The sequence below is a fragment of the Miniopterus schreibersii genome (assembly GCF_964146895.1).
Source record: "Miniopterus schreibersii genome assembly, chromosome: 16".
Lineage (NCBI taxonomy): Eukaryota > Metazoa > Chordata > Mammalia > Chiroptera > Miniopteridae > Miniopterus > Miniopterus schreibersii.
The window spans coordinates 21,406,959-21,420,842 of NC_138116.1; the positions used below are offsets into that span (position 1 = coordinate 21,406,959).

The following is a 13,884-nucleotide window of genomic DNA, read 5'->3' on the forward strand; positions in this document are numbered from 1 at the left end:
GAGTGACCTATAGTGAGATGTCTACATTCCCACAGCAGACATGCGTTTGGGGTTTTCCACTAACTCCATATGCCTCTGCCTATATATGTGTATATGTGTACATACAGTGCTCCGTGAGGAACAGAGATGCTGAACGCAGAACAACAGAAAACCATCTCTGCCTACACAGACATATGCTTCTAGCAGTGCCGTGGATATGTGTATGGAGCTAAAACAAATGGAGTCAGGTAGTGACATGCTGGCTCACTGGGGCCGCTCTTCAGCTGCTCCCCTTTAAGCTGGAATCTGCAAACACACAGGGTTTCTTATCCACTTATCACACCCCCAAAGTCTCATCATAAATACTAGATGCTTCCTGATGACCATGACAATAGCAGAACAAAGATGCCTTTCCTCATCTCTACACACACACACACACACACACACACACACACACACACACACCAACTTCCACTGCTTCTCTCCCAAAGGCTCCTTCCTTCCTTTCCTCTCCTCTCAGCCCATCAAATTAACCTTCAGTTGCCACCTGTCTCTTGCCCTTGGTCCCCCAACCCACGCTGGCACTTGCCTGGCAGCTCCCCACCCCCTCAGCCCTCAGAAGGCCAGGGCCCAGGGCCTGGGGCAGGGCCCATGCGGAACAGGTTGATGCTGTTCTCCCGGAAGTGGAGGGGCAGGGGGTGGGGTCAGTGGGGCAGGCCTACCTCCTTACGTCCACAGAGGCATAAAGCAGCAGCCTGACCTGGTCAGAGACAGTCACTATCTCAACCTACAGACCAAGTCCTGAGCCCTCACCCCAGCTCCAGCTGCCGGACAGGACCTAGCACCACTCCCTGGTAAGAGCGCGATGACAGTGGAGAAGGCAGGGGGTGTTCTAGGGATGAACAAGAACATGGGTGGGTCAAGAAGGGCCTTGGAGTCCCCGAGAGCCCAATAGGGTAGGTACCCAATTGGCCTTGGAGAGCGAAGGGAGAGGTGGCCCTGTGAGAACCTCTCTGGTAAGGAGACTGCAGTGGTCTGAGCCCCTCCCAGGTGAGTCTGGCTGGCCCCAGGAGTTTGTCCTGTCCCATCTTGGCCCTCCTAGGAATGAGGAAAGCTCATGTGACTGGCAGGAGAGCCCCATACATGCGTGCACTGCCTAGTGCTTCCCTGATTCTCTGAGGAGCCTACAGGGGAGAGGAGGCAGTTCCAGACCAGCTGGTATATCCCCTTCCACCCACGGAGATGATGTGGCTCTGCCACCTGGCCACCCAGCCAGAGCACCTGGACTTGAACCTCAAGACAGAGACCCAAGAGTGTGACCCTCAGGCTCTTGCAGGCCCCATGTTCTTCAGGGCCCTCACACCGCAGCGTATGTCTCCCAGGGCCACATGCATTCGTCTGTTCATTCATTCTTTCCACACACTTGCCAAGCTCCAAGTCTGTTCCAGGCACTGTGCCTGGTGCTGATGCTACAGGGATGACTAAGAGCCATTTCCTTCCCTCTGGGAGGTCACAGCCTAGTAGCTGAGAGAGTCAGGTGAACCGATGACAACAGCATGAAGTTGCAGGTGTTTCAGAAAGACACCTGACTTGGGCATATGAGGTGGAGTCACTAGCTGTCTGAAAGGGTGAGGGAAGTGATCACAGAGGAGGTGACCTGAATTGAGCTTTAAAAGGTAACTAAGGATTCTTTGGATTGGAGGGGAGGTATCGTTAGCAGGGAGGGAGCAAAGGCAAAGAGCAGTGAAAAGCCTGGATCTGCTGGGAAAGACCTGGAGGGCAGTCGGTCCACCCACACCCAGGAGCCAGGAGGAGGGCACAAGGGAAGTACGGGTGCAGGGAAGCGACCTCAACCCCCCAAACAGGGCAACTACCATCTCAGGCTCTTGGCACCAGTGGTGGCTGCCTCCCTCCCCTGGCGTCCCTGGGTCCTGGTTGTCACAGTTCTCTAGGAAGATGCGGTAGCCCTGTGAGAGAAGCTTTCCTTCCATCACTAACGAAACGCTCCAGCCAGGCTCCAAGTCTGTGAAGAAAATGCATGTGGAGTGAGAAAAGAGCCCTTGACAAAGAAAGGGCAGGGCTGGCTGGCTTCTCTAGCCAGCCTTGTGGCTTTGGGCAAGTTGTCTCAGCTCTGGAGGCCTCATTTCCACATCATAAAATGAAGAATCCTTGGGTTCCTTTCAACTTAGACATTCTGAGAATCTAAGCATCCTAAGGATGATCTCTCTCTGCAAGGGCCTTGCCATGTCCGGGTCTCGCAACTTGTCACTCTCCTGTCTCCCTCCCCCCACAGAGACAATGACCATGTTTGAAAATGTCACCCGGGCCCTGACCCGACAGCTAAACCCTCGAGGGGACCTTACGCCCCTTGACAGCCTCATAGACTTCAAGCGCTTCCACCCCTTCTGCCTGGTGCTGAGGAAGAGAAAGAGCACGCTCTTCTGGGGCGCCCGGTACGTGCACACCGACTACAGCCTCCTGGATGTGCTGGAACCTGGCAGCTCACCCTCAGGTCAGCCTCGGCGTGGGGTTGGTTACTGAGGGATGGGCGCAGGCATCGGCCTATGAGGAGGACCCTGAAGCTCCTCTGCCCAGATGTGGTGTCATCTAATCCAAAGTTCTCACAGGAGGTGGGGGAAGACAGAGGGATGCCTCTCAGCCCAGCCCCTTTTGTCTTCTCCTTCCTGCAGATCCAACAGACTCTGGGAACTTTGCCTTTAAGAATATGCTGGATGCCCGAGTGGAGGGACAGGTGGATGTGCCAAAGACGGTCAAAGTGAGCGGGGCCGCAGGGCTGTCTCGGAGCAGCACCCTGGAGGTCCAGACACTCAGTGTGGCTCCCAAGGCCCTGGAGACCTTGCATCAGGAGAGGTGAGAGTTGGCAGCGCTGGGGGGCTACCAGGATGGGGGAGGGTGTTGCATGGAAAGGGTGTCTTGGTCACAGAGTTAGAGGTCACCACAGGGGAGCTCTTCAAGATGACGCTTCTTGCCTACGGGTGCCTCCAGGCCATTTTCTAACCACTCCCCTGTGTCCTTCCACTACCTCTGATACCACCTCCCCACCTGCACACACATATGAGGATGAATGTGTTCACATGAACTTGCCTTGTGACCTTGGAAAAGTCACTTCTCCTCTTGGGACCTCAGTTTTGTTTCCTGAAAAATGATAGGGTTGGATGAAAATCTCAAGGGTTCCTTCCTACCTTAAGACTCCATGAAATACACTATAAAGGAAAAGAGTCTAAACTGCTCCCCACTGCAGCTTGAGCACAGCATTCTGCTTCCATAAATGAAGCCTCAAGCCTGGCCCCATACACACATGAGGCAGCCCTTGGGATTGCTACCCCAAGAGCACAAGGGGTGTGGCAGATGCCATGCCAATATTGGGGACCTCAGATGTTTGGTTTGACAGAGGAACTGACTTTTAAGTAGTTAAGTAGTGGTTGAAAGAAGCAGGTGGGGGCTGGAGAGGCAGGAAGGATGGACTGGGGTGCTTGGAAAGTCATCCAGTAAAATTTATATAGCTTTACTGAGTGCAAAGCACGCTGCTAGGTGCTAGAGTGCACTAGAACATCTTGATCCAAGAACCTTGAGATCTAGGAATGTATGAAAAGTGTGCGACAGTAACTAGAATCCAAGGCAAAAATGGATGAGTGCTATAGGAGGGGTTTGTCTGAGTTTTATGGCAGGTCAGGGAGACTTTTGGCTGAGGAAATGAGGACAGACTTCACAGAGGACATAGCCCATGATCTAGACCTTGAAAGATAAGCAGAAATTGGGCATCCAGGGCCAGAAGAAGGGCATTACTAAGGCACACTGGTAAGAAATCTCAAAACCTTTAGGGACCATGACTAGCCAGTTTGGCAGGAGCAGAAGAGGTATGAGTGGAGCAGTGGGAGACGTAAGGTGGGCCCAGATCATGCGGGACCCAGGTGCCTGGTCAAAGAGATGCAGCTAGGCTATAGGCACCAGAGGGACCCTGACAATGCTCTGATGTATGTCATGATCAGTCTGGCCAGATGGAGGAAGTGTGTCAGGGGACAGGGGTTTGAAGCAGACAGAGAGGGCAAGACTGTTCCACTGCCCATCAGAGATGTAAAATGAGGAACTGAGCTGGGAGACGCAGTCAGAACAATGAGGGAAGAATGGATGCAAGGCCCCTGGTGCAGCAGAATGGACTGGACCTGGCAGCTGACTACAGGGTAAGGGAATGGGTCTTGTCAAAGATCTCTCACAGAGATCTAATGTACAGCATGAGGACTATAGTTAATAATTCTATATTGTATCCTGGAAATTTGCTAAGAGTAGATTGCAGGTGCTCTTACTACACACACAAAAATGGTAACTGTGAGATGGATAGCTTGACTATAGTAATCATTTTTCTATGTATATCTAACCAAAATAGGTTGTACATCTTAAATATATATAATTTTTATTAAAATAAATTAATTAAATATAGAAGAATAAAAAAACCAAGATGACTTTGATATTTGACCCAAGTGATGACAAAATAGAAAGACCAAGTTTAGTAGAATATTTGGCAAGAAAGATTGTGAGTTCCTTTTGGATGTTTTGAGTTTGTCTCTCCACTGAGACAACAGGTGAGAGTGTTCAATAGGTACTTGGAGGGACTATAGATAACCACGCTGTACTCTATATTTGAAAATTGCTAAGAGACTGGATCTTAAAAATTCTCATCACAAGAAAAAAAAGATATTTGTAATTATGTGTGGTGACGGATGTTAACTAAACTCATTGTGGTAATCACTTCTCAATATATACATATATCAAATCATTATATCATACACCTAAAACTAATACAATGTTATGTGTCAATGAGTTCTCAATTTTTAAAAATTTTAAAGGTATTTGGAAATGAGAGTCTGGAATTCAGGAGAGAAGTCAAGGGACAGACACATATGTGGTGGTCAGCCACATAAAAATTGAAATTATAGGAATAGGGAAAAGCTGTTGGAGGGAGTTCAGACAGCAGAGGACTGAGAACAGAATCTTGAAGAGCATAAAATTTTAGGGAAACCAATTAAACAAGAGAATGAGACGCAGGCAGAATTGACAGGATTGAGAGGCCAGAAAGGCAGGAGCAGAACCAAGTGGCACAGGGTGATCAGAAGCCAGAAGACAGCATCCCACAGAGGGTTTGGACAGCAGCGTCCAATGTTGAGCAGAGTTAGAGAGGGTCTTTGAGTTTGGTGAGTGGGGGGTCATTCTGACTCCAGTTGAGGAGTGGAAATAGAAGCCAAAGTATAAAGAGTTTTGGAGGAAGCAGTGAGGAAGTAAAGACAGTGGGTATCTTTGGATATATTTGCCAATGAAGTGAAGGAAAGAAACAATGACAATTCGAGGGAGTAGCAAGGTCAAAGGACATGTTTATATGTAAGTAGATGGAGAGGGAAACTGGTGTTAATAGTAAGAGAGCAGATAAGAGATGGAGACAAAGGACCCCAGAAGAGATGAACAGAGCAAAGAACAGGGAGGAAAGGGAAGGGAATCCACTCCAGGGTCGAGGCAAAAATGAGAAAGAAGCTACCACGAGGTTCTGTTCTGGGCCAGGTGCTGTGCAGATGGCGGCACAGTTTCTCCCTCTCCCAACACGCTGGAAGTAGGTGTCACTATCCTCAGTTTATAAAGGAGGCCACTGAGACTCAGAGGAGCTGCCCTGCTAGTAAGCAGAGGTCTGGGTTTCAACTTCGACCTTCCCCCAGAGTCCTCACTCTTTCCCTGTCACCCCAGTGTCTAGCTCCTGGGAATGACAAAAAGGGAAGGCCAGGGCCCAGGAAGGGAGAAGTTCTGGGTGATTCCCTCATGTTTCTCCTGCACAGGAAGCTGGCAGCAGAGCACCCATTCCTGAAGGAGATGCGAGAGCGAGGGGAGAACCTGTATGTGGTGATGGAGGTGGTGGAGACTGTGCAGGAGGTCACTCTGGAGAGAGCCGGCAAGGCAGAGGGTGTCTTCTCTCTCCCATTCTTCGCCCCTTTGGGGCTACAGGTTTGGTTCAAACACACACACACACACACACACACACACACACTCACATTCAGCCTCTCCACAGAGGCTACATTGACTTTGTCCCATCAGCGCCCACCCAGGATACTATAAAGGATCCACTCTTCCTCCCTGCTCTTCAAGATCCAGTCCCCTGCTGGCCAGACACAAACCCTGTCTGCGGTCAATGGCACCCAGTGTGGCAGATCCCTGTGCCATGTGCCACAGGGAACTGTCAGAGAAAGGGAAACTCACAGTCATGGGTATTCCCTCATGGTGCTCCCAATCTACAGGAGAGCCATCCTTACTCTCAGAGAGTTCTCAGTCTCATGGAGGAGACATATAGGTTAAAGCCCAGAGAACACAAGCTTGGAAAATCCCATGTAAATAAATAATGCTCTACATACTTCTACCTGTTTTGTATAAATATTCAAGGGATGAGTTGGAACTAGGAGTAGGAGTTAGTCATGGAAGTTTTCTTGAAGGAGGTGAGCAAGGGACAGATGGCAAAGAGGAAGAAGAAACCAGGGCCTGGATGGAAGCACTAAGGTGGGACAGGGATGCCCAGGCAGGTGATGGAGCAGGTCTGCCCAGTTCCTTCATGTGTCTGAACCAGGAAGAGAGATACAGATCATTAGAGGGACCATCAATGGAAATGAGCAGAAGAGCTTTGGAGCTCACTCCATAGAGTCTGGACCAGGTGGAAAGGCAACCAGGCCTGGCCCTTCACTTGCACCCTCACCCCCCATTTCCAACGTCTCATACTTAGGATCTCTGCAGATTCACAAATCTTCACTGTTTAATCCTAGGGATCCATAAACCACAAGGAGGCTGTAACCATCCCCAAAGGCTGCATCCTGGCCTTTCGAGTGAGACAGCTGATGGTCAAAGGCGAAGATGAGTGGGGTGAGCAGACACCAGCATGTTCTCCCCTCAAGATAAGAATTACCTGCACCAATAATAAGGTCCCCTCTTGTGGCAATGTCAGGGAATTAGTGAAGGAGTGTGCTGTATTGTGGTCCAACTGCAGGGAACAGAATAGCAGGGGTTGCTCTGGAGAGAGAGTGAAGGGACTCCTGGTTCTGAGCGTCTCCTGTGTGCTAGGCACTGTGTTAGCTGGGGGAAGGGGGCACAGAGAACAATCAGCCTCTGCTTCAAGAAGTCTGTGGGCAATGGAGGAAACAGACACAGACACCAGTACTCGAATGCGAGAGAGAAAATACTGTTATCACAGGAAAGGATTTACAGAGGAAGAAAGGACTACTTCTAGGAATAGAGAGGGAGGCATTTGAGGGCAGGGTCCCAGCCCTTAGCAGAGCCCATAGACTTGAGACTAGAGAAAGAAAGGTGGGGGAGCTATATTAAGGTCCTGCTCTTTCCTCTCTTGCTCCCTTACAGAAATCCCACATATCTGCAATGATAACATGCAAACCTTCCCGCCCGGAGGTAAGTGACATTGCTTCCTGGCTCCCATCTTCTGCCCTACCCCTGACGTTATCTGCTACAGTCCTGCGCCCTCTAATAGCACATACATACCTAATGCCCACCAGGAGCCCCTGGTTTTGTTTTCTAAGTCTCTAAAAATACCTGTCCTCAACTTTAGGAAAGACAGACAAAGGCATATGAATACCACCCAAGAGAGACAGAGAAACCGAAAGGCACAATTGGAAGCAGAAATAAGACATGGAGGCAGTGTGTGTTCCCAGATTGTGGGGGCAGATGAGCTAACATAGTCTCCATGTGTTTTTATAATGATCACTGATAAAGCTGCCTTGACTACTGCTCTAGATAAAAAGGCATGAATAGGTTTCATGCTGACATATGTGCATTGTTTCTGTCTTCAGGAAAGCCAGAAGAGAAGTTCCTCCGTAAGTGTTTCCTGTCCTTTCACTGTAACTTTAAAACTCCAGTTTTTTATTTTTTATTTTTTAATCCTCACCTGAGGATATTTTTTCCATTGCTTTTCAGAGAGAGTGGAAGGGAGAGAGAGAGAGGAAAAAAAAATCTGTGTGAGAGAGACACAGTGATTGGTTGCCTCCCGCTCACACCCCAACCAGGGCCCTGCAACCGAGGTACGTGCCTTGGGCTGGAATCAAACCCCATACCGTTCACTCAATGGGCCGATGCTCTAATCACTGAGCCAAACCGGCTAGGGAAAAATTTCAGGTCTTTTTTCTTCCCTTCTGCCATGTTCCCAAAGGGTCTCAGCAAACAATTGTCCCTGAAACGTGGCAGAGATTCCAATAGCTTAGGGAAAAGCAGTGGAAAGGGAAAGTCTCTGGACAAGATGCCCAGGTGGCCTGATGCCTCAGACCTCTGTCCTCGAGGGCCTTAGTAGCTATAACCTGTGACACGCACATCTGCAACTCCACTGCCCAGCACCAGGGGTGGGAACAGCTGACTCACAGTGTTGACAGCTCAATCCAGGGGCCCTTTTCCCATTGCATTAGCTTTTCTCCTGACCCATTCCTGCCTCTCATGAATGGGGCAAGAGTATCCTTAAGCTGGCTCGGTATTAATGTCTCATCACCTGGGTATGGCTACTGTTTGGGAGGATTACATTCTTATCATTGTTTTTTTCTCCCCTCAGTCATCCAGGAAGCTGATGCTGGTAAGGAACTTTGTGAGTTTCTCCCAAGACTTTGCCATGGAAGCAGTGGAAAAGCATTGGGGTGGAGGAGGGGGAGACAAATGCTGAGTTCCAGGTCCTAGGCACTGGTGCGCTGCCAGGAAGCCACTCTCTCCAAAGCAGGCTGGACATATTTCTAAGATGCCAGGTCCCTAGAGGGTCAGGCCAGGATTCAAGCAGCCTCTGATCCACCCACATCCCTGGGTATAGACCCACGGATCTCCGAAGCAGTCCCATCCAGGCCTTCACTCTGGCACCAGAGTCATTCGTCTTTGTCAGCTAATTCATGAGAAGGGGAAATAGACCTCCCTTCTCAGCTCTTAGCCAGTCTTAGAAAAGGGGAAGTCACCTGTCTGCTGACCCATGATGGGGCTGGGAGCTCAGAGAGGATGCAGTGCTGGCTTCGATGGTAACGTGGGTCCTGGCCCTCTTCTCGCCCCTAACTGCCCCCCCACACACACCTCAAGTCAGAGCTGACGGATCACTTCATAATTGCATTCCTTGGTCAAGAGAAAAGAAAGGCCATGCTCAAGCTGGGAGCAGAGCATGGGGACCTTAGAAGGGCTGTGTGAAGGAGCCTGCAGGGAGAATGCTGGCTGAATGGAGAGGGTGCCAGGTAGAGAGCCATTTGTTTGCCACATTTACTGTCCCCATAGGGGAGATGCACGAGGACTTTGAGACACTAAAAGAAGAGATCCAACGAGAGACCCGAGCATTGGAGACACTGAGCCGTGTGGGACAAAGCTCCCTGCTCACCTCCCTCAGCAAACTTCTGGGAAAGAAAGGGGAGCTACAAGACCTGGAGCTCACGGTGAGGTCCCCGTGGAAGCGGGGCGGGTGTGGGAGAAGGGAGGTTTTGGGTGCAGGTGCAGCTGGTGGGGGATCTGACATGGCAGAAGGTGGTCAATGGCCAGGGGACTCGACAGCAGATGCCTTCCCCAAGGCTGGCCAAGTGCCCCCCAGGCTGCCAGACCACAGCTACTCCCTTGTCCCTCTGGAGAAGGGCAAACAGTGCAGATTCCCCCAAGGCCCATGCTCCTTCCCGATGGACAGAGGGAGGTAGCAGGCCAGCAGGGCCCTCTCTTGGAGGGGAGCTGGAACTTTCCTTTCCAGAATGCGAGGCTCAGGAACCCAGGAGTCCGATATTTTCAGTACTTGATACCTTAAAAAAGAAATTAGGAAATGGGAGAAAGTTTACACATTTCAAGGGGTTATGTGCCAGACACCATGCTGGGCCCCTTACTCGTGTTATCTTAAATAGTCACCCACCTCTCCCCACAGCTTGAAGGGGCCCTGGACAAAGGACATGAAGTGACACTGGAGGCACTCCCCAAAGATGTCCTCATATCAAAGGAGGTTATGGGCGCCGTCCTCTATTTCCTTGGAGCCCTAACAGGTAAGTAAGGAGTGAGGTCTTTGTTTATATGCCCTTTCGGTGATAGGAATGAATCACTGAGTGAATTCTCAAATGTTCGAATGAATGAATAAGTCAGTGAATGAATGCGGGCAAATTATAGCACAATTAGGTACAGTGGTGCCTCGGTTTCCGAATGTGATCTGTTCTGGAAGACCGTTCAGGTTCTGAACCGTTCAAAAACTGAGGGATCCACAGCCAGGCCTCGGGATCTCGCCCTCGGCGGAAGCCGCCTGGCATGTTCCACTTCCGAGGCGTGTTCGAGAACCGAAGCATTTACTCCCAGGTTTACAGCGTTCATAAACCAAAATGTTCCTCAACGGAGCTGTTCAAAAACCAAGGCATCACTGCAGTTTATATCTACATTTTATTTTATTATTTTTTTTATTTTAATTTTTTTTAAATATGTCTTTATTGATTTCAGAGAGAGGAAGAGAGAAAGATAGAAACAACCACTGAGCCATGCCAATGGGCCTATATCTACATTTAAAAATATTGGTTTCACCCGGCCAGCATGGCTCAGTGGTTGAGCATTAACCTAGGATCCAGGAGATCGAGGTTTGATTCCTGGTCAGGGCACATGCCCAGGTTGCAGGCTTGGTCCCCAGCAGGGGGAGTGCAGGAGGCAGCTGATCAATGACGACTCTCTCATCATTGATGTTTCTATCTCTCTCTCCCTCTCCCATCCTCTCTCTGAAATCAATAAAGATATAGTAAAAAAAAAAAAAAAAATTGGTTTCATTCCTAAAGATTCACTTGGTCACCCTGGATAGTCTGAGAAGATAGCCTAGTCTTGCTAATAGAGGTTGAGATAACCCTGGTTTTATTGACCTTTTACTTAAAACTTCTACATATAGCTAAACTCATCACTTTTTTATCGATATTTGTTAGCTTTAATTCCAGAGGGCAACATCTTCTGATCTTGCCCCTGAATCCTCTTTGCTCTGCATGAAACATTCCCCTACTTATAAGACCTCTCTGGTCCTTCAGGCATAAGCTGAGATGTTTGTTCTCTTAAGAAGTCCTCTGTCAAATGGCAAGACCAAGTAGACCCCTCAGCTATGGCTCCCTTAACACTGCGTACTGTGTTTCACGTTCCTTTGTTTTCTCCTCTAGACTGCAAGTTCCTTGGGTGAGGGGAGTACATTTTTACCTAACATACCCAACAAAAGTGCCTGCCTCAGAGCAGGCATTCAGTCATGAGTGAATGGATGAATTCATTAATGCTGGAAGGCTGGAAGTGTACCCATTTGGAGTCTGTAGTCCCCTTTGCACCAACAAAGCACATCTCTTTCTCTGCTTTTTTCTCCAGAATTAAGTGAAGCCCAACAGAAGCTGCTGATAAAATCCATGGAGAAAAAGATTCTACCTGTGCAACTAAAGCTTGTAAGAATAAACAGCAGATACCTGGGGGAGTCTGGGAGGGAGTCAGCTATGAACCGGTGACAAGATACAAAGTTAGCCTGATGCTGTCACCCTAGAGGGCCTCTGTTTTTTCCCAGGAGCTCATGCTCACGTCTTATTTCTCTCCATGTTTCTTCCTTTTTGCTATTTCACGACTAGAGATAGAAGAGTACATTTCTGGGTTTTTCAACCTGATTTTGGGAGAAAAGACAGAAAACTCTGGTTTTGCTCAGTCCTAGCCAAGTGCTGTGAGAAAATCTTCTAATATCTCTGAGTCTCAATTCACTCCTCTGTAAAATGGGGCTAAAAAAGAAATGCGCTGCCCACTGTACAGACTTGTTAAAAGGCCCAGATGGGCCCTGGACGGTGCGGTTCTGTTGGTTGGAGCATCATTCCGTACACCAAAAGGTGGTGGGTTTGATCCCTGGTCAGGGCACACTGATTGATGTTTTTCTCTCACATCTATGTTTCTCTCTCTCTCTCTCTCTCTACTTTCCTTTCTAAAATCAGTGTAAAAAAAACAAAACCCAGATGGAGTTGTAATATAATGATAATGTAATGCAAGGAGTAATAATAAGAAAAAGGTAGGCAACTTTGTAGTTTTTATGAGTTAGGAGAAAGGAAAAGAGGTTTCCAGTTCTTTTTTTTTCACTCTATTTTGGTTCCTTCCAGGTGGAGAGCACAATGGAAAAGAATTTTCTACAGGATAAAGAGGGTGTTTTCCATCTGCAACCTGACCTGCTCTCCTCCCTTGGGGAAGAGGAACTGACCCTCACAGAGGCCCTAGTGGGGCTGAGCGGCCTGGAGGTGCAGAGATCAGGCCCCCAGTACACGTGGGATCCAGACACCCTCCCCCACCTCTGTGCCCTTTACGCTGGCCTCTCCTTCCTGCAGCTGCTGACCAAGGCCTCCTAACTTGCCTTTTCCATCTGCTTCCTGCTTCCCTAATGCCTTGCCTACCTCATTGTGCTGTGTCCTTAACATCCAAGGGCATTTCAGAGCCACCGAGCTGAGGATGATGGAAACCCTAGCTGATCCCCCAAGATAACCAATTTCCACTTGTCCAACTCTATATCTCCCCCTGCCCCTGCAGCTCTGCAACCCGCTAAGCCCATCTGCTGATGCTTAAGTTCTCTGAAAGTAGAAACACTCAAATTTTTAAAATTATGTACCATTTCAGCAAAACCAAAATTAATTAATTTCCTATCCCAATCCCTCCCTCTTGTGCTTTTAAAAATCAAGCTTTACTGGAATTAATGGGAAATATTTCACTTGGACGAAATGTCTTTTGGTGTTTTTCTTTAAAGAATCTGTCATAAGGAAATCCTTAACTTGTGACAGAAAAAAAAATAGACATTATCATACCACATACAGCTCATATATACATGAATACTATTATACTGTCCCCAGGCCAGCTGCAAAATACTCAGAGAAGAACTATGAAGGTACAGAATATGGAATCTAGATTCTAAAGTGAGAATATCGTCAACGCAGCTTGTCTTCGAAGGGGAGCCTTTGGAGTCCTCTGGACTTGGGTTGAGGGATTGGGAAAGGCAAAGACCTAGAGATACAGTGTACAAACCCCAAACAAGAGTAAGACAACTTACAATTTTATTAAATAAAAAAATGCAGATAGGTTCTGGCCAGGTAGCTCAGTTGGTTAGAGAATCGTCACAATATGCCAAGGTTTCAAGTTTGATCCCCAGTCAGGGCACACACAAAAATCAACCAATGAATGAATAAATAAATGGAACAACAAATCGATGTTTTTCTCTCTCTCTCTCTCTAAAAATAAATAAATAAATAAATAAATATTTTTAAAATACAGATAAGTCTTTTGGGGGGAAATAAGATACTCAAGAATAAGACTGACTCAAAACTTTTTAAAAGAAATTGTGCTATTACCTTCTGATTTCACCTTTTCCTCTTCTGCTCTCAGTTCAGGGTGGTTGTGGGAGGAAGTGGTATGGGTAGGCTTGGCACATGGACCTGCTAATACGGATATTGCAATCTCATAAAACTGCTAGGTTTATACCATCCTCCTCTGCCTAAAGCTTTAATATCTTTTACCAATCTCTTTTAAAATAGCTTTATGGGTGGAATAATTTCTCCAAGGTTTTTGGCCGCAGGAGTCAGACTCTTCCCCTTCTTAGCCACCCCCTCACTCACCAAGAATTCATGACCAACTGCCAAAGACTTGGTGTTAAGCCATCCTCCGCCATTCTGGGGCATCTTCTAAGGTCTCATCATATTGCTCAAGGACATACTGAGTAGTTATCTGCTGACGTGATTGTTTTTCTCTTGTGATGTAAACATAATAAAGAGATGAGCTAACACCTTAACTATCCAGAAGGGTAACTTCATAAAGATGAACAACAAAGCTCATCTGTTTTCTCCTTTTACCATTCTCGCCCACCTTCGGTTACAGATATGGTGTTATGAAGCGGCTTTAATG

The 13,884-nt window shown here is 48.0% G+C and overlaps 1 protein-coding gene across 1 annotated transcript; it reads left to right on the plus strand.

Moving 5' to 3' along the window:
- Positions 1–740: 740 nt before the first annotated feature.
- GSDMA (gasdermin A) lies at positions 741–12,465 on the plus strand. Its single transcript, XM_081160852.1, has 12 exons — positions 741–833; positions 2,273–2,491; positions 2,670–2,850; positions 5,820–5,985; positions 6,792–6,888; positions 7,381–7,428; positions 7,827–7,850; positions 8,573–8,593; positions 9,268–9,422; positions 9,893–10,007; positions 11,338–11,411; positions 12,102–12,465. Exons 2-12 carry the CDS (start codon positions 2,278–2,280, stop codon positions 12,342–12,344), a joined length of 1,338 nt encoding a protein of 445 aa, XP_081016978.1. The 5' UTR covers positions 741–833; positions 2,273–2,277; the 3' UTR covers positions 12,345–12,465.
- Positions 12,466–13,884: the final 1,419 nt, after the last annotated feature.

Excerpts from the sequence above, each read along its gene's own strand:
- GSDMA (XM_081160852.1), top strand. The coding sequence starts at position 2,278 with ATGACCATGTTTGAAAATGTCACCCGGGCCCTGACCCGACAGCTAAAC. Across the intron at positions 6,889-7,380 it reads CAAAGGCGAAGATGAGTGGG|AAATCCCACATATCTGCAAT; the intron begins GTGAGCAGACAC and ends GCTCCCTTACAG. Across the intron at positions 7,851-8,572 it reads GCCAGAAGAGAAGTTCCTCC|TCATCCAGGAAGCTGATGCT; the intron begins GTAAGTGTTTCC and ends TTCTCCCCTCAG.